Consider the following 26,994-nt stretch of genomic DNA (forward strand, 5'->3'; position numbering starts at 1 on the left):
ATAGGGTTCTGTGCATAGTACAGACGATACCAAAGTATAATTTCGTAGTAGTTAAAATTGAATACTAAATGGAGTGATACTCTAACGAAGAAAAGAGCTAAAGCTTATTAAAAAAAGTCCCGACCTTGTAAAATGATTCGTGCTTAAGTTACAGTTTAAACTCCTTGCCTTTTTTTCAGTGGTGGCACGGGCGATTCATTCAGGAAATTTCGAAGGTCAGAGGTTTTTACTGAAAATGCAGAGAGATCGTAATTATTCGATTCAATCCGAAAAAATATATCCTGAAATTACTGGATACTGTTGAAACGACAAGACAGTCGCACAACTGTTTGAAAGACATAAACATACTTGTGGTTTAATTAAAGACCGTAGATGTCTTGAAATCGAATATACGTAAAAGGAATCGAGATGGACAAATAAGTGTAGAGCCGACGCACTTAACAGTTGCTTGGAAGGCAGGGGTCTATCTTTATTTGTCATCGAAATGAACTTTAACCTAATTCGGATTTATCATATTTAAAATTCGTTCAAATGTGATATGATGATTTCTTCAGATGTTCTTTGACTTGGGATTTTCGGCTTATGGTCAGTATTGTTGTGTATACGTTGCAACTAAATATTAAAGCAAATTGTAAAATGATCATTATTTGGATTGGTTTGAATGTGTTCACGTGCAATTATTTGTGACATAGGATGAAGAATATGTAGGAGAGAATATTTCTCCTAGAAGCAATATTTTAAAGAATCTAACCTCAGGAAATGCCTGACTGCCATCACAAATGAATTGACCAAAAAAATTTAACTCGTCGTTGATGGAAAATAAGAGTGTAAATTAATTCTTCCATTTTAGTGGAAAGCTATAAAGGGAAAATTGGCAACTAGGTGGTATTGGGACCCACGCAGAATTAACGCTTAAGATTGACTTTCTAACATTTAAAAAGTCATAAAATTCGTCCACCATTACACTAAGGGTGGGTAGAAAAATTAGTGAGAGAATTCGTATGTTCACATTATCAGATAGGAAATCAATTTTACCTATTCAACGGTGATAAAAGATTTAAGAGGCTAAATTTAATAGCCAGTAAGAACCACTAATTTGTGAAAAGGACTGACCGAAAGCATATGTCATCACCATTGGAAAGCAGTGGTCAGAATTTCACTGAAGTGTATCGGAGAGAGATATAAAAATCAGTCATAATGTTTAATGAAGAATCTCCTATCTGATTAAATTTGACTTTCCATGTGACATTACTGTCGAATTAGTCACATGGTTGACTAGTCTCCCATTACCGCCTTATTCTGAAAGTAAAGCTCTTCAGCTCTTTTAAGACATTTATCAACTGTATCAGAAAAAGAGTTCCAGTGATTGGTGGTTGAAATGATAAAATTATCCCGAAAACTATATTTTAAAGCCTAATTTGTGATAATTTGCCAGTTTTACCACGCGTGGATGGAATTCATTACAACATTTCACTGCCTTTTCACTTTTTACGGTTTGTTCGCAAAATCGGTTCGGTTGATGAAGTACAAGAAACCCAACTGACCTTTGACACTAGACCACGATTTTTGTACATTTCTGGGTATTTATTGAGAGCCTCGCCGTCTGTTACCAAAGTATTCCTGATGTCGAGTTATTTTCTGTCAGAAATATTTTTGGATATATCCACGCTTGATTTCATATTAATAACGCAATAATCAAAATAAGATTTTAAAATATTCCTGAGATTTGTTTACAACACTCTCTGGAGGAAAGTTTTGTGTGTCATCGTTTCGGTTACTCAAGAGTCGCAAAGTCAAAATCAATTGACTTTTTTGGTGATTTGGGGAACTGGAATCTTTGTTACCCTGGGTGATTTATTGGACGGTTTGACCATTCAATTCGATACAGTGAATGATGTAACAGTTGTACACTTTGATGTTGATCGTCTGCAACAGGTTAGAAGTAAACAAGGAGACCTTATAATCCAATGAAACAAAATTAAGGGGAAAACTCTTTAAAATTTTCAAATTGCACCACCTGTTTGCAACAGGAAATTGCAAATGCTCCACGAGAGATGATCCAGAGCAAAAGATGAAGATTCCAAAATAGGAAGAAGAAATTTTAAAAAAGAGAAATGATAAAACAATTCGTAGGAATGAAAGAAGACTGTTATTTTAAATCAAACACCACGTGACTATGATGCGGAGTCTGAGCTGTTTACTGATCATGTTAGTTTTGCTTATTTGGTATGGAGAGGGAAAGAAGACCAAATTAAAAGGAATCCGGTGGTGGTAAGTTTTTTTTTAAATTAAATAAATTCATAATTAGAAGAGAAAGATGGACGTTAAATAAAATTCCATTAAGAAATATTTGTTCTGGGAAATAAAATGTATGTAACACTAGGTCAACGATATGGGAATTTTTTTCCCCAAAATTTTGGATTTGAGAACTATGTACTTGGCATTTATGAAATATGTTTTAAAATTAAATTTTAAATAGACATAGTGTAATATAATAGTGGTTTATCTTTATATATTTCTAATGCAGTAAAATGTAGAAAAAAAATAGTATTCAATATTTTTTTACTTTTGAGAAATGTGACAAATGTTCAGAAACAATTACATGCAATAAAAACGAATTCTATTCATCTCTGAGGATTCAGCAACATAGAAAAGTTCATTAATTTGTTTTAATATTTTTCAAAAAACCTTTTTGAAATTGACAAATACATGTATATTAAATTCTTTAAGTCATTAATTTCTTCTTTTTTTTAAATCACTTCACAAGCAAAATTTTTGTAAGCCGTAATGGTAATTACAGCAATGCAAGGCATTGTTAGTAAATGATATCAGCAATATATTGACATATGTTAAATTTTACATCTATAATGAAGTTTTTATTCATTTACTGTGTCTCAAAAGGCGGTTTTGTCTGAGTTTGGAATGCAGAATAAAGGAATTCTAGACATTGGAGACAAAGGGAATAATTAGTCTTTAAAAGGTGCCTCCGTGTTCGAAAAATCCCACTTGGACCATCTGAAGTATGCAGGGGTCACGCCCCTACGTCCCTCATCCCCCATGCCTACTGCTCCACTCCTTTTAAGTTTTAATACTCATGCACTAAGATGCCTAATCTGCGCACCTGTTGTCGTGCGAAAATTATGCCACTTATCGGTAAATATAAATGAATGTTTTTGCTATCTTTCATGCATTAAAAAAAAAAATCAAACAAAGATTCAAATATTTTATCAAGGCAAAACTACATGGTTATAGACACATGCAAAATACTACAGATAGAAACCTTCTTAAGCCCATCTATCCAGATTTTAATTGGTATGGGAAGGCCCTCAGAAATATCCATGATAGATTTCACAGAATATCCTGGTTGAAAAAAATTCAAATTTTAAACCACTCGGAGAAAATTTACACAGTGCTTATATAATGTCTATTTCACAGAAAAACTAACCACGGCTTAAGAGTACAATCCAGAAATTATTTTTTTTACACGTTTTTAATGTCTGAAAAATGTTTGTTCTCGGTCGAAACCACGAAGATTCTGGGGGTGGACGAGGGATTGCGCATCAATTTATTGATATATATCATATTATCATTCAAATAAAAAACTTCAAAAATAAATATTGTCTTTTGATGGTGTCTAAACATTACTGAACTGCTCATTTGAAGGCAACATGGGAGCCCTTCTTTTAGATCGCGGTTCCTGTGTACAATTAGCTTCACTCGGAAGATAAAAGGAAGAACGCGGGTCCTTTTAACATAATCTACATTTCGTAAGTCAAGATTAAAAGGAATATCCCCTTTTATATTTGTACACATCTAAAAGATTGATTTTAAATGTTACTCTAACGATTTCTAAGTAGAGAGTATAAAGGCAGGTTGGTCGTTTGATCTGTCGAATTTGGTGTGAAACAACTGATCCTCGTGTTCCAAGGATTCAGGGTTCTTCATCCGATCAGGAAAAATGCTCTCCCAAATTTATAGAATTGAACTTTGTATTTTCTTGATTAAAGGCCCAGTTGTGGTTTTGCATATCACATGAATCGAACGTTGGCCATTTAGAAAAAAATAAAGGCGAAATTTTTTAAAGATCAAATAAATTTTGATTATCTATAATTATTATTATTTTACAAATTATCCAGTTCAATCGAAATGCTTTAAAGTTCGAGAGTTTTTTTTTCACTTGTGAAAGTTAATTCAAAAATATATTCCAGTACTTAAGTACTAGAATATATTTTTCTTTTCACAACTGTATATCAGAATTCGACATTATATTTTAAAAATTGTCTTTCAATTCATGAACGTTTTATTGAAATTGATATATCTTAAATAAAACTTTCTGATTAAGTACTGTATATTTTCAGGACACTTGCAAATATTGGAAAACCATCGAATGACCTAAGATCAAATACACAGCTTTATAACAGCCCAAGCCTTTTACCTCTGACAAAGAAGCAACGGAAACTCGTGACAAAAAATCCAGGGACAATTTTAGCTTTAACTAATGGAGCCAGAATGGCAATTGACGAATGCAAGTTTCAGTTTCGAAACAGGCGTTGGAATTGTCCAACTCAAGATGTGGGAAATGGTGGACCCATATTTGGAAAAATTTTAGAGAAAGGTTTGTATAATAGATAATTTGCCCCACAAAACGCAGACAATCCACTTGATGAAACACAAATATACAACTCTTATATAAAAGCATTCAAAATTTTACAAATTAACCACATGCGGGATCCTACTGTTATAATAATTGTTATATCAGCTACATTAATAGAATCCAGCAAACCAGTTGTGAACATTTTAATGTTGTTCATAGTAACAGGGGATGCTTTCTCCTCCTTGACACCTGATCCCACCTCTGATGTTTTTAGAGGCCCGTGTTTGCTCTGCTCACAATTTGAATTGTTTCAATGGATGTTTGAGCTTGATTACTGTTCGTTATCTTCATATTTCATATATTAATATATATTCTGTAAAAGAATTCTGTTAAAGCAATTTATAATGCTAATGTACAAACAAGGGTTTTGAAAATACGTTGTGTATTTGACACGATCAAGATCACTCCGCATTCTTGATGACATGTGATCGAGTGGCGATAAACAAGAGGCTTGAGGGGAATAGTTGTGTAGTGGCGAGGGATCATATCAAGAAAACTGTGAACTGACGCGCCTTCCGGCTAACGTCACATCTATGCTCGAAACACAAAATAGTTCATGCGATTAATACTCTATGTTATATCAATATGAAGATGCGCTAAGTTCTTCAAACCTAGCTTCATTATTTTTCAGTGAAAAGTTTCCCCATTGCATCCGAAACTAATAATCATTACGTAAAGTATTTTCAAATCATTTGAAGATCTAGTCAGAATATATATTTTTTTTAATTTCGTCAATGGTATGTGCAAAAACGCCGACATTTCTTTCGTTATTTTTCCTCTCTATTTTGCTCTGGTCCAGAGAATTTGAATCAAAATGAAATAGACCAGAGAATGTGTTTGTTAGAGATATGAAAATTATCGATAATAAATATATAATTTGTTATGGCAGTTTGGCTCTAAAATATTTGGAGGGAAAAAAAATGTTCAAAACTGTGGTGTCAAAATCAATGCCTCATAATGATTTAGAGTCAAATATGTTGATGGCTTATTGATATGACTAATATATGGCGAATGATACACAGTGATACAAAGTTTGATTGGATTAGGATAGGAACCTCTGCACGTCAACAATTTTTTGATTTGAATCAAAAAAAGTACATCCGACCTTACTCCTGTGATGAAATTTTATTCACAATACTAATACATCATACATTTTTAAATTGTAAAATAATTCTATTTTTAAAAAAGGTTTCACAGATGCATTATCGAAGTTTTTATGAGGTTGAAATCACTTATGGAAGTAGTTGCTTAATGGTTCTGTTGAAGCATTATTACACAAATAAACAAGTCTGCTTTATTTTGCTTATTTTTACAATTCTTCAAAACATAGTTTTACTTAATCAAATGGTAAATGAAGAAAAAGAATATTATTTATTTCTCTCCGTTTCTTCCTTGGTAAGGCTTTTTCATCATTCGAACATGTCCTAGGTCATCAGATACATCGTATGTTAATTACTTATTTTCATGGCGGCTCGTCCAAATTTGGCACATAACAATCTGTTAAAGCCTAAAAATAATTTTGATATGGAATCGGCCATCATCTTGCACGACTGTAATTTATGAAGTACCCCTAATTGTCTTCCATGTTTTATTGCAATATGTAACTGATAACCTTATGTAATTATTTTAAAAAAAAAACCAGCAAATCAGATAAGAATATGTAGGCAATTAATCTATGCTAAATCTTAACTTCATAAAGATATTGAAGAATTTTTTTTTATCTCGCTTCTGGTTAGATATAAAATAAATTAAAATTAAAGAAAAAAAGTGAAGTTTTGAATTTTGATATATAATTGGTTGAATAAAAGCAGCAAATCATATAAGAATATGTAGGCAATTAATCTAAGCTAAATCTGAACTTCATAAAGATATGAAGAATTTTTTTTAACTCGCTTCCGGCTAGATATAAAATAAATTGAAATTAAAGAAAAAAAGTGAAATTTTGATATATAATTGATTGAATAAAAGATGTCCATAATGGAAAAAAAAAGAAATAGACTGGGTCAAAATATCTTTTGGCAATAAGAAATACATCTGATTTAAACACACAACATTTCTCAATCAAGTACAATTGAAGTTTATCTTTTCATGACAGCATGCGACCCCCGGTGGTACATTTTATGAGAGCGAAGAATCGAACTTTATTTGATTAGTTTGAAATGAAAGGTTTCGTCTCACTGAAATGCTTAAATTTCATTTATTCCATTCTTTAAACAAGAACAGCTTGTTACAAATCAAGTAACGTTACAAATATGAAGCAAATAATATCAATTTACGAGGAGACCTGTCGAAAGCCCATTCATAAAATCCTCGTTTAATATGCAAATACGAGATTAAGGTAAACTTGTATCCAGACAAGATTTTTTCTTTATGAGTATGTAAATTTTCTCACAATACGACCCGGTCTTACTGGTATACATATGCAATAAAGCTGACTACAGTACACGCCTTAGCGCCAATTGGGTTGGGGGGAATGATTAAATTGCAATAACTTTACTTCTTGCCGATTGTTTGGATCTCCATTAAACAAGAAAATATGCACTTGAAATATAATTTCAACATTTGAGAAATGTTAGAATGATACATTCCGTAAGAATTTGAAATCCTGGGAGAAAATGAAATTTACAATAATGAATGGACTATGAAATATACAGTCAACGTACATTTCAGATAGGATTTTCATTTTCTTTCGACACTTTAATACAATGTTTCTTAAGAATCCCTGATGGTTAATGCTTTACGATTTTAAAATGATTTTAATAGTCCGAAAATTTTGTAAAAAAAAATAAAAAATAAACGACTCAACTTGCGTGCAAAGGCCACACATGAAACAAACAAATTAGGGGATTAATAGTTAACATCAATTCTCTGTAAGGACCAAAATTTTACTGTAGGGCTGTGGCACACACCATGAGCGATTTTCATGAAACTTTTTCAGTTGATTAATGCCCATACACTATGACATAATCAACATTCAAAATTAAAGTTACTACCTTGGTTGCCATGGTAACGGGCCAATATAGATTTTGTCCCCATTTACTCTCAATTCAAGCATAAAAATGCTATATACTTGATTTCTTGTGGTTTAATCATCTTTATTATTTTGAGATAATTCATACATTATATGAATAGAACAAATGAAGCACTATATAACACAAAAAAAAAATTCTACAAGTCACCTGCAAATTCTTCAATTGATGGCTCAAAGATGACCAAATTCTTACATTTTGAAAATGGTCGTTTTTACCCTATATTTCAAGAAGTCTTTCAAGAAATGCAGGCAATTCAAGAAAAAATCACCTGAAATTTTAAAAACACCATAATAATATTAGTTAACTTTTATGAAAAGTGGAGTGGGGATTTTTTTCGTTTTCGGTATTTTTAACTTCGAAAATTGGCATTTTGCCAAATAATATTTTGTTCAAAATGTTACTAGACACTGGTTGTTTTATAAAATTTCTTTTCCAAACATTTTTCTCACTAATAAATAAGACAAACGGAATGATTAGTAAATATTATTAAAGATAATAAATAGGATAAAACAAAATTAAATGAATTATTATTGTTTCTCTATGATCCTTTACAAAGGGCAGATAACTCAAAATCTAATGAAAATTAGCTATTCAACTTTTCACTGGAACTTATTTCAGTAAACAACATTTTCAAATACTAGGTAAAAAATGGAAAAAGATAATGGATTAAAACTCTAATGATACTTTTCAACCAAAAATGATAAATAAATAATAAATAATTAGTTTTTCATGCATAGGTAGGTAGATACAGTGTATTAATTTAGCAGGTTTGAAATTTGATAAGCTAATGTTAATTTCCTCCTTTTAAATTTTGCTTGTTCCCAGATGCAAATCTTTAGATGTCAATTTTATTTGGTTAAAGAAATTTAGAATTATTTAGACTGACCATAAATTAACACCCCATTAAAAATAATACCATTAATGTATAGTCTTACAATCAGAAAACATACACATATTCATGTGAATATGTATAATTTTATCGTTACTTTTAAAAACAGTTTGTTTTTTTTTTCAAATTATTAATCAAGCAATAATCTACATCTAAACATTATCCAAAATGTGTATTTAGAGATAAACAAAATGTAGAAAATAGCTGCTATATAGCAATTTTGTAGACAATAGGAACAGCTAGGCTTGATGTTTCCATGATTTCTCTTTACATCAGAGGTTGACCATTATATGGTGTTGTGTCTGACCAGTCAAGAAGAATTTTAAATGGGTTTGAAAAGTGATACTTGAAATAATCATCTTCATCTTTTCCCCTGAAAAAAAAACATACATGTATACTTTAATCAAAAATCAATTGTTTAATATCTACTACATTTTTCATGTGATAACAAATACAAGTATATAAGCATATCTATTTTTATCAAAATGTATATAATACTAAGCTAGTAGTTAGTATTTACATCTTGAAATAAATTACCTCAAAATTCCTGCATGTGTACTTAAAAAGCAGGCCTCATATCACAGGTGCTTGGGGACGGGACCCCCCCCCCCCCTCCTATAAAAATTCATACTCTCGGATACTAAAAGAGAACTTTTAGTATCAGAGATTATGAATTTTAATAAAAGGTTAGTTTTAGATTATATTTTGGATTTTTGAATTGTAATACTTTGTGAATGTGTAATAGAAATGTATTTTATTATAAAAAAAGTCGGGGAGAACCCTTGGAGTATGGAACGCGGGGGAGGGGGTCCCATTCCCAAGCACCTGTTCTTCATATTTTATTGCCTTTAACGCAGACAACAATGCACCAATTAATGAATACCTTAACTAAATCATTAATAAATACAATATATGCCGCAGACGTATGTAGCGCTAATTCATGATTACTCCATACCCAGTGATTGCGCTAAATTTTGAATACGCCAATTTATGTACACATACAGTATTTTTAGTGTAGCCAATCGCAAGATAAAAGTAACTGAAACAATTTACCATCACCTACTCCAAAAGCTGTCCCCATGCTCAAACAGAATCTTCTCCAAAAGAATATTGTTCAGGGAAGATACTGTCCAATGTTCAATTCTCACAGTCAATTGCAAGGTTTCTGTCTCCATTAGTTAATTTTGTAACTGCCTCCTGCTTCTGGTATATAGCCTTTGTGTTGAATAATGATGATAAAAACACAAGAATAAAGGTTCTTTCCCAAGCATTTGCAACTATATCAATCATTACTGTATACTGGATATTTCTATTTGTAGTTAATTTATACATGTAGGCCTATGCAATTTTCTTGTATAAATCATATGCATTAGGGATAATCATACAAGTCATCAACACTATTTCATATATATATATATATATATATATATATATATATATATATATATATATATATATATATATATATATATATATATATATATATATATATATAAAATTGCATATTAAATAAATTTTATACATATTCAATGTATGAACTTGTACTCACAAGCGAAACTTTCCTGAACAAGTTCTGATTGAATATTTATAAATTATACCCACCATAAATTTGCTTGTGAATTAAGATTATCTTAAAAGTTTGATAAAGCATACAAGTGAAAAAAGAAAATTGAATTAATTAAATTATAGTGTACTTACAGTTGCTCATATATCCTTCATCGTTGTACTATTTGAGTGCAACCTTTCATAAGTGATGCTCCTGTGTCACAGTCCTAAATTATATTATATTTATATCTTATTAGTTTGTATTTATAGCTGCAGTTAAATATGTTTTGTTTTTTTACAGTGAATCGGAATTATATGACTTCTTTTTAGGCTAAAATTTTTTTTAATGTGTTTCCGTTAAGTCGACCATCTCTAATTTTTACCCACCACCAACTACTTTTTTGGCCAAATTAGATTTTAAATTGTACCAATGGCGGATTTAGAGGGGGGTCCAGCCCCCCCCCCCCCCTTTGTGTCCAAAATATACATCAGATTTCAGATTTAATAAATCAATTTTTTTGGTGTGGCCTTGAGCCAGTATCCCGAAACCACACTGGTCCCCCCCCTTTTCAAGATTCCTGGAACCGCCACTGTGTACAATGTTACCAAAATATATAATTTTTTTATATAGCCTTGTGTATATTTTTTATTACATACAAACTTACATCTTCTACAATATTCTCCTCCTTTTGATAAACTTTGTTGTTATGATTTGCCAAAGTAAGTTGCTTTCTGAAGCAAGCAAAAATTCCTATAATGCAAATATATTAATAAGATGTATATATCTGGAATGTCCTGCTAACATGGTGATCTTTGAATATAGACCAATTAAGTCTATTATATAAAAAAAATTATTTAAAATGTCAATTTATTTGAAAAAAGCTTCTTACGTGTAGTTTTTATACAAAATGAATATTTGAAAACATTCAAATTTATACCTGTGCCTAGGGTTGTTCTAACCATTCCCACTGACTGCCCTATCTTCTGCTTGTTGTTTTCCTCCAATTGCATCTTGTATTTTTCTCATGGATTTTAGAGTACATGGAATCCCACATGATGGGAATGCAAGTCAGACCTCATAAAATTTGTTTCAATATTTTGCAAAGTGAATTTGACATTAAAAATCTATTATCATAATAAAGACCTGTACATCATTATCAAGTTGAATGCTGAGAAAGCAGTGTCTCCTTCATTTGATGAATTTCTTTGCCATTCACACCCGAATTCCAATTTAAAAAGTTGAAAAACACATCATTTTTCCTTTATTGTTTCATGTTTATTTTTCTGGCGTCTGTTTTTGCCACATGTTGTTATAAACTTCTTTAGACTTCAATACAGGAGAGTCAACAAAGGGAAATAACACCAGTTTAATTTTTTGTCTTCAGTGCAAAAGAGTCAGCAAAGGGAAATAACTCTAGGTTAATTTTTAGGAAAAGTTATAATTTGAGGGGATTGGAATATGACTTTTAACTGATTTCCCCACCTCAAATCTTTTTGCATCTTTTAGATCTAAGCTTGATCTTACTAAAAAGATCTTTTTTCTAAGTTTCAATTGCCTGCAAAATTTAATATGCATATCAAGAAATAGGCACCTTTGTATTCATTTTTATGACAAATTCATGTAAATTGATCTGTATCATATTAAAAACCTTGGGTTAAATTGAATAAAATTTAGATGCACAGAAACTTTGATTACTTAGCTGTAAAATGAAACCCATGTTATGTTCATAACTTTCCTACATTAAGGAAGCACGGAATTATTTTACATGGTGATGACAATCAGGTCAGTTTTGCCATGACAAAATATTTCAAAGTCGTTGCTATGGAAACCAAGGAGGTACTGTCCAAAATTTACCCACCAATAGTCTTTATATAGGGCACTCTCTAATATTATAGTGATAAAATAAAATTCCATGATAGTGCGTGGCCAAGCATTTTTGGTCCTTACAGAGAATTGATGTTAAATTGTATCATGTTCTTAAAAGTGAAATTAGTGGCCAAACACCATAATTAAGTCCCGATCATGATTTATTGAAATCATGGTCTCTTTTTGGGGGGCACTTGTGCCGATGATCACTTGTGAAGGCAAAACAGTGCATTGTTCTGATGGGTTGGGATTCTCAGATACCATCTTAAAGAAAATCTATCATCAAGAATATTTCAGAAGATGAAAAGGACCATATGACTAAAGACTTCCTTTTATTTGCCAATATCACGCTAGTTTAGAAGTCGTTGATCGAACCAATTGAAAATCGGTGTCACTCACATACAGGCTTCAGATAAAATAATTGAAAATATATGATGACCTTCTGAAATAGATACAGGTATTTTACACGACAATCAGGTGGGTCATCTGTGAGTGCACACATATTACTTTTAAACAAATAAGAGTATTCAAGGTACTGTGTTGTGTTTCGGGAACCATGACATTTGTTTAAATCGAGTATACAACCCATTGCTATTTGATTACAGGAGTTAAGAAACAATTAAGATATATCCCCTTTAGGGGCGCGGTGTACTTCGATCTTGTTTTCAACGAACTTGATTTAAGGCCGAGTTTATATTTCAAATTCATGCTTTTAACATGAAAAAAATGTGATAAAGATGGAATATCTTCTCATTACATTCATTCTGTCGTTTGACGATTAAAAACTTTTAATAAAAAAAGAAAACACAGCGGAATGAATTTATGGTTGGCTTGTAAGTGTTGCTCTTTTTTCACACCTGTATATTTCATAAAAGCCCAGGTGTTGAAATGCACAAATTGACATTGTTGGAGTGCATTTAAGCGCCTTCATTTCCAGCTAAGTTTTTGATAATGGGTCTCCAAATTGTTCTGTCTTTCTTTGTTTCTCAATTCCGCATGTAATAACTCTTTGGAATGTGCATTCACAGAATCCTATTTGTCTTCCGTTTTTTCAATCTCCAGGGTAAAGTTGACAGTCCCAAACTATGTGCGACTTTGCTTCTCCACGTGGGCTCAATTATAACAAATTCACAGCAAAGAAATCAAAGATTTTCCCCTGTTAAGTAACACCTGGGTTTACAGATTGTTTAGATAGGTTTATTGCAATATGCTTTTAATATTTTACATTGGTATGAATAGGTTTAATGGAATACGAATTTGAAATGCGAATTTTATTTTGATATTTTAAAGGAATAAATAATTTTAAAAATCTTAAAAAGAGTGGAAGTTCCAAAATGCCATTTAACATATTGCACACATATTTATATAAATACCGGTAATTCAATATTCGAAGAATTCTGTGAACGGAGAAACAAATTATAACATTTATTCCAAATAGAGCAACAAAACTTAACAATTACATCTTCCGCGCAGACTCTGAAGTGATTGTTCCGGCGATTTATGATGTTCATCCTCCGCTAATTGCATCATATTACAACTTCTAATGGTAGTCTTTAGAACAAGAAAGCAGTATCTAGTAATGTCGTTGGGTGTACATTCCCGTGGCCCCCATCATTAGCTTATACATGTAACACAATAACCGAGACGTTAGGTCATTGATAAATACTTTCATTACAGGTTGGGAAGCGGCGTTTAGGGTACCTGGGTGGTATATTACTATCATTATCCTTATCTGTTTGGATGGTTTGAAGGACTGTCAAAATGAATCATTTCTTCACTCTTAGACAAAATGACTTTTAGTCATCGCTTAACTATACATGTTTAAATGATCATAGCACCTGTTGCTGCCTACTTATTTAAATCAGTTAAAACGTTAATTTTACTCCACAGAAACGAATTGCCTTGAAGATTTTAACCATGATATTTTGTATCTCCATGTAAGACTCAGTAATTGAAGGAAGCATTTAAAATTCCAAAGCAAAAATTAAGATACATGCTTGAGCTATGAATGGGGATCAGATGTTTTAAGTAGGTTAACTCTGATCTTGGAGTAAAATTTATGATTTGCGTTATATATTTTCAGAGCTGAAAACCCCCTGGCCCCTCCCTTCTCCGCATCAATGTGTTAGGTGTATTAAAAGAAGTTTTCTGTTTTCTGTATTTTCATATTTTATGATCTTTTTTATGATATTATTATATTGACAGTTGAGAAATGCAGTGTATTTAACTCGGTTTTAAGGTCGGTTACTTGTAAATTGTTTTAATTAAATTCAATGTTTTCGTTCTCTCTGAATTCAAGTGAAAGTAGCATTGGTGAAAAAAAAATTATTGATTTGGATGTCGTTCAAAACACAATGTACCTTTAACTTGAACATTTAAAAAAAAATTATAATGTAAATAATGACAAATCACTTTTCTCCAAGTTTCGTGGTCATGTCTATCTACTTTGTTCATTTAGAAAAGTAATCTAAGTTTGAATGACTACCTAATTGTGACTTTGGTCATTTAAAGTGTATCCATTGTACTGGCCAGAACATATCGAATTTGACCATCTTTTGGTCATCTTCAGCAGATGTCTGGTCGTAAAAGTTTTACAAACTGTTAATGGAATGTATAAAATTCGCCATCTTTTCTGATTGAATTCGTGAATTCCGTAAGTGACCTTTGTCAAAAGTTTTAAAATAAAAATGTCTTCAATCAGATACCGTACCACCCATTAGTTGACAGTTAATGGAACCAACTCGTTACAATTATTTTAGTAGTTTTTTCGCTCTTCCATTTTTGACACACAAACGTCTGAAAAAAGGTCCATCAAATCTATATGTGTCTGGAACACAAAATGCACTGGAATATTGACAGCAGTCGTACGAATTTTTTCACCGTAAGATCATAAATAATGATGACAGTAAACCAAGTAGAACAACAGAGATTTTCGATAGATTAGAGACCCATAGGCAAAATAGATCAATCTCTTCATCTTACGATACATAATTTAGATATCAGTGAAAATTTTCTCTCTTCTATATGGTGAATTGACACTTTGTATCGAGAAGTTGTACACGTATATTATCTACCAGCCACATGTACTATTTAAAATTCATCGTGGATTAAATAAATAACAAAAATATACAACGTTACAGGTTGAAAATTAAAATTCTATATCCATAGTTATATTTTTACCTGTAAACAAGTTATTTACGTGAAATATATGTGTTAAACCCTCGCAGTATGCTTTCACATAACAGTGCCTCACACATTGAACCACATTGGACCTCGAATCAAAATTCAAAAGATTTCTTCTCCTGGGCACCAATATATCTGTAAAAATTATGAAATTTAAAGTTAAGCATAGTCTTAAAAATTGTATTCTCAACTTATTTACCTTTCACAATGTTTTTACCTTTTTACCCAAGAAATGACTTTTCCTCTAGAATGCGATTGAAAGGTCAAGTGACACTCTGTAATTTGTGTCCAAACTTAGTTTACACCAGTCCTATCGCAGTTTTTGACCCTCGAATAATAATGATTACAACTTAGCCCCGATTTTCTCCCGTTCCATCAATAATCTTCTGGCAAATTTGAAACAAATGATAAAATGGTATTCTACATGTATTTATCGTGTCCACAACGATGGTGAGAGGACCAACTAACTCAGACCTTGACCTATGACCATTTGACCCTTGAATTAAAAAAAACTTTGAACGCTGGTCACCTTCTAACCCTTTAGCAAGTTTGAGACAGAAAAGTTAAATAGTATGTTATCCACATTATTAAGGACATACAGACGTGAGCATACAAGAGCGAGTTACTTTAATTTGTTCCAAAATTTTAGATATATAAAGAAAGTAATATAAATAGAATGTTCATTCGATATATTAACGTGCAATATACACAACTATGTTCTAAAAAGACTGTAACTTTTACGTAGTTATCATGTTATAATTTAATTTTGTTTGTATTCTAGCCTCTGATTGGTTGATATCCAAAGAGGAACACAAATTATTTCTGTATAACCTGGTTTGGTATGGGGACACACCCCCCTGACAACCAGCTGAATCATCTGTATCCATGCAATCCTCTCATTTCCAGTCCTCGGGATTCATGGAAAATTCCAGATTTAATAAATGTACCTTTAACTTCAAACAGTAACTTGGATCTTACCACATGTAAACAAACAACATGGCTGCTAGGACTATGTATCAGTTTTTACCTCCCCTCGCTTCCCATCACTTCCGTTACTAGGGTCGTATTATTGAGCGGCAAATTTGAACTAATAAAAAGCAACGAAATTTTACACCCACAGTTGTTTAATGATTTTAGAATTAAATTATAAGGAATGACTCTAATTCTTGGCCAAATTATTCGAGTATAACCTGGTTTGGGTCAGTATCCGCTGTTTTATAATCCGCTTCGCGGATTATAAAGCGTAAACTGACCCAAACCAGGTTATACTCGAATAATTTGGCCAAGAATTAGAGTCATTCCTAAAGTAAATTTTGAATTTACTAGGCGGAAGTAAATGCCAAATTTACAACATGATCATGTATGTTGTAAATGTTGCATTTTCATCCATGTAGTAAAATTAAAATTTACAACTTGATGAAGTAAATCGCCTGTAATTACTTGCGTCCTTCTGTGAATAAATGTTATGGAGAGATTTTTTTAAACTCTTACTTACAAACTTGTAGGTCACCAAAGGTAGGGGTAAATTTTTTGGAAGTTCAAAATGATAAGGTAAAACTTATGGCGTTCTTTTTTTTCAAATGATATGACTATTTAAGACTCAAACATGCTACAGAGGTGATAAGAGGAAGACACCTTTTCATTTGAAGGTCAAAGGTCAAGATAAAAAAAAATTGCGACCAATATTCATAGTTGTGGAAACTATGTGTGTATATTTGACCTTGCTATAGAGGTGTCCAACGGAACAGGCATATCATTTGAAAGTCAAAAGTCAATGGTCAAACTTACAGTGTCTGTCTACCATTGTTGTGTATACAATATACAGAGTACCGTTGGATCATATAGTATGAAACTCACTGAAGAGATCGTAAATGATTAAAAAAAACCAACTTCATATCTGAAGATCAAAGGTCAAGGACAAAGTAACTAATTTTTTTCAGAGTGTTTATATGTTGTTTTCAAAATCATATATAAGACTAACCTTCGTCATTTCATTATCAAATCTGTGTGTCTTGTGATTGGTCTATATAAAACAAATCTAATTTTTTGAAATTATATATATATATATATATATATATATATATATATATATATATATATATATATATATATATATATAACGCTAACTTTGCAATTCAAAAGTCAATAAATGGATGTCATTAGAAAGGTATTGTTTGAGAGAGGGAAGTCAACTGGAAAAATATCCATGATAATATATTGAGAACTTTTAGAGTATCTCTATCTATAAAAAGTAACTTTTAGTGATTCATAATATCAAAGAAAACTAGAAGTACTGTGAGCACTGAGCACACAAAATGATACCCCCTAGCCGCTCCCAAATGAGTATAATGGCAAATTTCATTTTTGCAATGTCGGACCTCATATACACTGTAAAAAGAAGTGTAAATAATTTAACACAATTATTAACACTTTTCTGGAAACACTTAATTCACACGTTAAAGTGTAAATACATTAACGTGTGTGTTGATCTATTAACATGTAGAAATGTTTCATAAAATTAACACATTACACGTTAAAACCCCTGGAAACACTTAATTCACACTTTAATGTGTTAATTCCAAAGCTGATGTTAACCAGTTAACACATTTTTTGAAAAATAAAATCCTCATTATTTTCCTTTTGTCTGTTGTCCTGTTGGGAAAAACAAAGATAAATACACATTTTACGAGAATAATTTTATTTTTTAACATATGCATGTCCAAATTGCTCACTAAATTGTTCCAGTTTGTAGTTTTGTTTTGTGTAAAAATATCACCGACCATGCACCCAGAGTTGCAAAATACCCAAAACCTGTCCGTAAATTACTGGGTAGTCCAGTGCATTCATAGTTTCTAACATTTTACATCCGTCTCCAACGACGTATATCACAACAATTTCTTCATCACTTAAAGGGGGATATTCCTCTTCAGACTCGAGATCCTTTGAGATGTTTTGATGGTAGGTTTTCTATTGACTGGGCATTCTAAATAAATGATGGAAATGCATAAGCAAATACTTTTAAGTTTGTAAGTGTGCTAAATATCATAAAATAACCTATTAAAAATCAAAAGAATGAGCTAGAGTTTTTGAAAACGTTTACAAATTAGTACAATATCTACTCTTTGTTTACTTGACTCAACCGACCAAAGAATGCATAATTCAAGTGCTTATGATAACAGTTTTGAAAAAATAATTATATATTTAAAATGTTATTGAGATAATATTTTTATTACAGTTTGTGTAAAAATTACTCAAAAATCAACTTACCCTTTCACACAAGAACACACCGAAGTTGGCAACCCTTTCTTTGAATTTTCTGCTGACCGCTTTCTTTGAAACAAAGAAATTACTGATGCGGCGGCAAAAGGTTACATGTATAGGTCAACTAGAGAGAGGCCAAGCACGAAGATAATACACTTAATGTGTTAATGAAATAATTCCTAATTTTAACACTGGTGTTATTTAACAATATAGTATGTGTCAGTTACTTGCATTTAAGTGGGGTTTTTTTTTTCAACAAAAACAATTCAAGGATTTTTAATGATATTGTTGACAAACAAATAATGAATATTATTAATCATGTCAGTGTACATGTAATGCGTATAAATTGATATATACACCTAAAATTATATACACATATTTGTATACTAAGGTATTGATATCTGTTTAGAAAATATATCAGTCGGGGGAGTTACAGAATTTTTACACAAGCTAGAAATTTATATTCATAAAATCAAAGTTAAAAAAAAAACTTGTAATATTAATTGAATAAACTTGCAAGAAGACTAAAGAAGCTATTAACACTTATATGTTAAAGCAGAGTACATGGAATACTTAAATGCACTATGCGTTTAAGATTTTACACCTTTAATACATGATGCGTTCAAGTTTTAACACTGCCGTGGATCAAATAACACATGAACATGTTAAAATTGAACACTACTTTTTACAGTGTATCTGTCCGATAAGAACAAAAAAGTAGGTGCATAATGGCACTGTGTAAATCTTTTTTTTATGAAAGTTTCATAAAATTTTATTCAGTGGTATAGGAGGGGTTGCGGATAAAAGATGGGTACCCCCATGTTGTAGAAAGAATAGCAGTTTCCATATTTTGCTATGGGAAACCTAAAATATGTGTCTGATCAAAAAGTGAAAATAGGAGATGCACAATGAATGACATTATGAAATAAGTACTATAGTGTTATTTGAAAGTCTCATTTAATTTTATTAAGTGGTATAGGAGGAAATGCAGATAAGAGACGGATACCCCTTATGCTTTAGAAAGAGTGGCAGTGTCTATGTTTTGTATGGGAAAACCTATTTATCTCTCTGATCAATAAATAAAAAAGAGATGCATAATGGCACTATGTAATAGAGATTCTGTGAAAGTCTCATTAGATATTTTATCCAGTGGTATAAGAGGAGTTGCGGATAAGAGAAGGATACCCCCAAGTGTTACGGACGTACGGAAAGACCTTCAGAAGGACGGACACCCCCTTCACAATATGCCTCCCGCTTTTCAAGCGGGGGGTAAAATAACATTAATTAAAGATTTCAAATGCATCATCATAAATATTTTTCAGTGTGATTTATCTTTTCTAATTGGAAAGGATGGTAGCATGCATATTTTTATAAATTCAAATTAGATTCACAGCATCAATTAAACTGATGCTGTGGAAAAAAAAGGTGAATTTGCATACTAGGAAATATCGCTGTTATAATATTTTTGGTATCATAAAATAAATGTAGAGTATGAACAAACATGGATGGATAATATTACTCATATATCATAATGTTTTAGACAGCATATGATTATTTCTTCTTTTTTTCAGGCAATCGAGAGACTGCTTTCATATATGCAATCACTAGTGCTGCAGTTACCCATTCTATTGCCCGTGCTTGCGCGGAAGGGAGCATATATACGTGTTCATGTGACTATAACCTCAATCAACAAAGCGGAAAAGACTGGGAGTGGGGAGGGTGTAGTGATAATGCCAAATTTGGTCATCGGTTTTCTCGGAAATTTGTGGACGTTTTAGAAAAAGGCAGAGATTTCCGATACATGATGAATTTACATAACAACGAAGCAGGTCGAGTGGTGAGCAAATATTCTCTATTGAATTAGAGCAAAATAAGTTTTGTTTTTCTGAGAATGGACCATACATCTGGCACTTATGTCGATTTTACATACATACGTGAATTTTCTCCACCTATTTTTTGGAAATACCTGGAAAATTCTCCATCGCAATTAATTTATTTTGACTGCTGAACTGGTTCGTGTGAAATTCCTGAAACTCTTCTTGGAAAAAATTAAGTTATCATGAATTTCATAGGAATATGCAGTCAGAAAATAGTAGTCACAAGAGAAAACGAATTTGCATTTCTTGTGCAGCTCATAAGGAGGGATTCTTCTTATATTTACTGTATTTAAAAATCACTTAAATTTTCATAGATTCAAGAAGTCAATATAACTAAATGATGATATCAATTAGATTAAATTTGATCGTTTTATTTTAGGAAGAAGGTCAGGTCAAGGTCATTATCTTTTTTCTTGATATCAAGGTTAAAAAATTACTGTTTGTGATGCCTAACTCTATTTCAAAAGATAAAATGTTTTTCTTTTTTGCATAAAAAGGTGTTATCATATAGGGTCTATCAGATGATACAACCAAATTGAGATAAGTAGATATTGGCTTATCCGAATTTCCTCTATTGTTCTTAATTTTTTTATGGAATATTAGTTATATTTATTTGCTTCGAATATCTAAATTTTTCCTATTTTCAAATATGCTGAAGTATACATATAAAGATGCAAAAACAGAAAGTTTTGACCGTTTAATAAGGAAGAAAAAACACTTTATACTGAATTTTTGCTGAAATTTGTTCTTAGATTGGAAGCTTTCAAAAGCTAATAAAAATGTAGTTCGTTTGAAAAAATCATATATAGTTGATATATTTCAAAACTAGTCCATAATTACTATTTTCAGTTACTCCAGAAAATTTCTTTCTTTAAGTCTTTGAAATAGTAAATGGTAAGATATCCATCGATCCATCTGTCTACTCCTCCTACAGTATTGGTCCGATTTCAGTAAAACTAACATAACAGACTACACTAAGGTACATAATTCTGTATCTCTGTTTTCTGTTTTAACGATAGGTATTGCCATAGTTACTTTAAACAGAATTTTTGTGAAGTTCATTCAACACGCTCTCCTCCCCCATTGTTGGTCCTATTTTGATAAAACTTTGTACACAAGTAGACTACAGTAAGATTGATCATTCTTTTTTAACGATTTCTTGATTTCGATAAAGGTCTTGCCAAGGTTAGTAAAAATGGAAATTTCTTTGAAGTTCTTCCAAAACCCTTCTCTTACATGTAGCTTCCTACTGTTTTGGTCCCATTTCAATAAAACAAGGCAAACAATTACATGTAGATTACCACAAGGTAAATAATTTTGTTTATGGGAATTAGATGATGTTGCCACAATTAATAACAATATGAATTTCTGTAAAAATCTTTTTAAAAACACTATTCCTACTACAGTTCTGGTTTGATTTTTATAAAAACAACTTAGAAAATATTGCGATATATAATGCTGTTAATGTGAAACAAAAAAGGTGTTTCAAGTCCAAATACAGCTTTCTGAGTACAAACCAATAAAACTACAGTTTCATCATCTGGCTTATAAATGTTCTTTTATAAATGTAGTTACTTTTTCATACGAAAAATACTGATCTTCCTCTTCTTTTAAATTCATATATCAGAATTGGAAAGATTTTTGATTGATGAATTATTACAAAGGTAACTGATGTAATTTCTTATTTACTGAAAATGGGTTGATGTTTACGCTGAAGCAATGGAAAAAATTGACCTAAGCTTGCGTATATAATACATGCAATTAATATGAACGATCTTTATTAAATATATATAAAGATATATATCATAAATAATTTTCATCAAATAATAGATTTTATAAACATTTAAAAAAAAAAATCTATATATTTGGAGAGAATTGCATAATTTGATTTTGTGTGTTTATAATAAAATAGCTGCTTTCAACAGGTCGTTTTAGAATATATAAATTTAAGAAATCTATCTCTTTTTTTTGAATAGTTCGAATATACAAGGAAACGTTTTTGCTCTCAATCACAACAGGTGTCTAAACTTCGATACTTTTGAAAAGTTTTTTCATTTGATTTACCACTTTAAGAGTTTCTAACACTTTCTAAATTAACACCTGCATTTAAAGCGAGAAAAGAAAATGGCCAAAAAGCATTGCAACGACTTATTTACGATATAGTTTTTAATGTACCCTTTAGAAATATTTGTAATAAAAGGGAATTAAATGTTAACATATACATATCCACTGACTATTAAGCCAAATTAACATTAAAATACATATAATTTTCGTGAAATTGATAGAATTTTTTTTCATAAAATGGACACGGTTTTATGCACTAAACAGGAGGGAAAATTGATATGTATCGAATTTTATCAAAACGTTCATTAATTAGACGTTTTTATTGCCTGACAATGCGTTCGGAGGTATTATCATTCATTGTTACCCCATTGTTAAACCGTAACTGGCAGATCACCCGCTAGTTTATCGTAACATGGCCTACCCTTAATTATACATCTCTGTCAGCGATGTAGGAATTTGATACTCAATTTAAAAAGGGAATAACATAGGTGCTGAAGATGTAAATGACATGTTTCCGTTCAGTTGTTAAATATCACGCGAGGTTTCATCTCCGGAAGATGGTTTAACTATTTATATTAAATGCCACACAAATTTTATCATTTAGACCCTCCTCCATTCCCAATGACAATAAAAGAAGATAAAAAGAATAATGAAATTTTAATATAACATTTAACAATTCTTAATCAACATTTTTGAATGCATAAAATGTGGAAACTTTCATGAATTAAGTATAGAAACATACAGATTCTAAATAATAACTCGGAATTCAATTGAAATGAATGCGCAATTCTTTTCGTATTCTTCTGTTTTCTCAATTGAAAAATGGGCATTTCCCATATCAGACATAATTGAGGTCCTAATCATTTAATTTCGAGTGAGAGGAATATTTTTAAGATAATTACATTTGATTATTGCCCAGGAAATAAAATACATTTTAACCTTTTCACCCACGAAAAAAGATTATTTCTAGCTAAAATAGATCTGATTTTAATCTTTCAGCGGTTATCAAAAATATCAAGTCTTAAGAACGATCTTTTAGAAATCATGCTTTCAAACTTTCAAATTCAAGCTTGGAAGGAGATAAATTTAAAAATAGATTTGAAATGTCATCTAACTAATAGCTATCTTTACCATCAAATTCTCCTCTCTAGACACTTAAATCGTATTGGCGATGTTTGTGAACGAAAATCCATTATCTTGATATGGGTATTCGTAAGGTATATTCTGTGAAAATGATTTTTAAACAGGCGTTTGAACAAATTAAATTATTTAAAGGAATTTTTGCTTTTATGGACAGGTAGAAGTATAGAGACATTTTACTGTTCTAGATATGCATTTAATGATAGAAAACATGGTCTTAAAAGTTAGTTATAACTGGGGCTTAGTCACTCTTCCACTATTTGGGGGAATTTGTAAAGAATTTCTCACGTAAATGTGGAAAAAGTAATGAAATTTAGACAGCTTAATTTAAACTGATAAATGACAAGTGGGAATATTTTATGAGCGATTCGCAGATACCCAGGTGGGATTTTATGGGTATGGATAAGATGGCAATTCATTATTTCTGTAAAATAACGTTTTATCGATGTGCAACGCCTGGCTTCCCATTTATATCTTATTTACCAATTTGTAAATATGGCGCAGAAATAATTATATTTAAATGATGGACTCTTGAGCTGATAAACATCGCATAATATTAACCTTACTTGTCCCCTATAAACCTTAAATTGAAATATTTAATTTAAAATCTAAATAATGAAAACATATGATATATGGAAATTCTATTATTATGTGTCATTTGCAAGGTAAATTTTTAATTAAAAAAATGTTGTTCATGGTAAAAATCCATTTTGAACAGTTGTACTGGGATTAAGAATATCAAATGTGTTCCATTTCCTTTACAGTCTATATTTTACGTTTTGGGGATATAATGGAATTCTTGTAGAAATACTTCCCGCAAAATATAGATTTTTTTATATCAAGAAATATAATTTGAGAAGAATCCGTGACTGCTCAGGCGATTATATTCATTGTCTAAACAAAGTAAAAACATCGGATTTGGACAAAATATCTCGTGCAATATTTTATTAAGGTAGTTTCTTAGATTCTACAACTGAAATAGAATTGTTTCCCTTTTTTCAAAATGACAACAGAGTCTAAGATATTGTGCTTAAAAATAAGTATTTTCCCTCTCAAAATGACAATGAAAGGCCACCCCGTTTTTCTCACAAATTCAAGTATGAATTCTCTACTTAGAAAAATTTTGTCTGGCTTTGTAGCATGTTTCTAAAGAGCTGAAGAGAGAATGCAAGTGTCACGGTATGTCTGGAAGTTGTACAATAAAGACCTGCTGGATGAGGCTTCCTTCTTTTAGGGATGTTGGGAACAGACTAAAAGACAGATTTGATGGAGCCTCGCAGGTTATTTCAGGTAAAACCTACCAAGTCTGTGTTTGACTAATCATACATATATTGCTATTTCTTACAAATTATTTTGCGGCATTGTGAAAGCATTGACCAAGTAAACTATATAAATTTCAATGTATAAAGGTGAACAAAAAGTTAGATGAAAGACTGACTGACATTGCTAAAATAAGTTAGCTTTTGAAGGGAAAAAAAGCTTTTCTACCATCTACTACTGTACCGTATTTTTATAAACTGAAAAACATATTTATGCGATATTTATTATCTAAATTTTTGCCAGGAAATGATGGAAGCCGCATATTAGGTTCGTATTGCATGGGTGTTACCATGGTTGTTGTGTGTAATTGTCGACTTTGTGTGTATAGCTTGCTAGTTTGTGGGAAAGAATCTTTACATACAAGTAATATATTTGTATTAAGGGTGAAATCAGAACATGAAACATACAGCTAGTGTATATCATTTATTATATGATATTTTTAAAACTACATGTAAATATAATAGAAATTGATTCCTGAATTTGGTTATTTTGAAGCAATTTGAACTTAAATATATTTCTATGATGAATTACAAGTATTTAATTAAATTTAATTTTATTTAAGTATTAATGTCTAGGGTAATATACAATTGCTGAGATTTAATAAGAAATATGCTTAAAATCATATGATTCATATCAAAACAGTAAAATTCAAAATAATATTGAACAATGTACTCTAAATTTCTTAAAGCTACCCATGTCATGTCGCAGCACAATATATTCATATATTTCATACAAAATGTGCACGTATAAGTTCTTAATCTCCATCCAAGTCTTTCTATGTATTCCGTTGCTGTTCTGCATGCTTAATTAATACCGTGTTTTAAAGGCTGTGTCGCTTTCACTCCCAAACAAACTTTGTAATCTCTCTTTATATGTAACATTTGATCTTCCATCTGAAATCGGTTTCTTTGCCTAGCAAAAAAGAAATCCCTTTCAAATAACTTTAAATTATAATATTCAGCATCTGAAATACCTGTAATATTAAAATTTACTATTTAACATTTGAAACACAATTGTAGTTGTGACTGAGAATATTATATAAGCTCACTAATACCTCGGCGTACAAAATCTTTATTACATACAATAAAGAATGAATACAAATTTTGTTTGCCGGGTGAAAACGAAGTTTTAATACTAAGGAGTAACATTTGAAATTAAACATATTTTTTGCTCTATTCCAGGAAACAGACCTAACAGTGGTAGAAAAAAGAAAAGGTATAAGTCGTTCCATTTTGCACCAGTTAATCCTAATCACAAAAAACCTGGAAGGCGAGATCTCGTCTACTTTGAGTCCTCACCTACATACTGTGAAAAAGACCCTTCCATAGACTTTCCTGGAACATATGGTCGCGAGTGTAATGCGTCATCTATAGGAATTGACGGATGTGACCTTCTGTGCTGTGGGAGAGGGTATATTTCAAAAACATACACTGTTCGTGAGAGGTGTAGTTGTATATTTCGTTGGTGTTGTGAGGTTGAGTGTGAAATTTGCACTCGGACTAAAGTGCAACACACATGCAAATAGTATGTACGTTAAATTACTCGATTAACTTCCTCGAATGACAGTGATCTGTGAACAGTTCAGCACAACACTGCTTCTTTGAAACATGAGGATTTAATGAACTGTGCTATCTTTGCCTGTCTTTTTGGATGTTCGTGTAATGATTAGTATATAAGTATTGACTTGTACTGTACTTTCATGGATTCTTTTTATTTTCTATTTATGACGTCATTAAATGACCATATGGGTGCTATATATCATAATTTAATTTAAAGCAGTGTTGTTACGTATCACATTTAAAAAGACCAGTAAATATTTACATACCTTTCATATTTTGTAAAATCATATATTAGGGCTAGTTGTATTTCTAGGGTTTGTTCTTGTTGATTATTTGGTCAGCTACCAATTTTAATACGCCCACTTTAAACATCCCGTTTAATTGACAGTATTGTATGTGCTGTTTGGATAATTTACTTTTGTATTGTACTATTGTACATCTTGATCATCTCAGCCTCATTTTGTTTATTATTGCCAAGTTTCATAAGAAAAAAAATTATATATAGACCACACTGCTGTACAATTCTTTGTACGATTGTAGATTATCGAAAATTCATTTTTGAATAAATGTCTAAATTTCTATTCTAATAAACTTTCAAAATGA

At 31.2% G+C, this 26,994-nt stretch overlaps 1 protein-coding gene across 2 annotated transcripts; it reads left to right on the forward strand.

Annotated features, from left to right (window-relative positions):
• Positions 1-34: 34 nt before the first annotated feature.
• On the forward strand, positions 35-26,994 carry LOC133192107 (protein Wnt-1-like). 2 transcript variants are annotated; one of them, XM_061327974.1, is made up of 6 exons: positions 35-2,271; positions 4,359-4,615; positions 20,003-20,268; positions 24,652-24,802; positions 25,076-25,099; positions 26,014-26,994. In XM_061327974.1, the coding sequence occupies exons 1-6, from the start codon at positions 2,177-2,179 to the stop codon at positions 26,355-26,357; spliced, it is 1,137 nt and encodes a 378-aa protein (XP_061183958.1). In that variant the 5' UTR covers positions 35-2,176; the 3' UTR covers positions 26,358-26,994. The 2 variants fall into 2 exon arrangements, with proteins under 2 accessions (XP_061183958.1, XP_061183959.1); XM_061327975.1 differs by lacking the exon at positions 25,076-25,099.

Source organism: Saccostrea echinata, unplaced genomic scaffold (assembly GCF_033153115.1).
Source record: "Saccostrea echinata isolate AGI-Se365-2 ecotype Australia unplaced genomic scaffold, CSIRO_AGI_Sech_v1 ptg000025l, whole genome shotgun sequence".
NCBI lineage: Eukaryota > Metazoa > Mollusca > Bivalvia > Ostreida > Ostreidae > Saccostrea > Saccostrea echinata.

Bases quoted from the DNA above. Each gene is read 5' to 3' on its own strand.
- LOC133192107 (XM_061327974.1), top strand. From the start codon at position 2,177: ATGATGCGGAGTCTGAGCTGTTTACTGATCATGTTAGTTTTGCTTATT. The intron at 4,616-20,002 runs GTTTGTATAATA...TCTTTTTTTCAG, and splicing joins TGGAAAAATTTTAGAGAAAG to GCAATCGAGAGACTGCTTTC. The intron at 24,803-25,075 runs GTAAAACCTACC...AATTTTTGCCAG, and splicing joins AGCCTCGCAGGTTATTTCAG to GAAATGATGGAAGCCGCATA.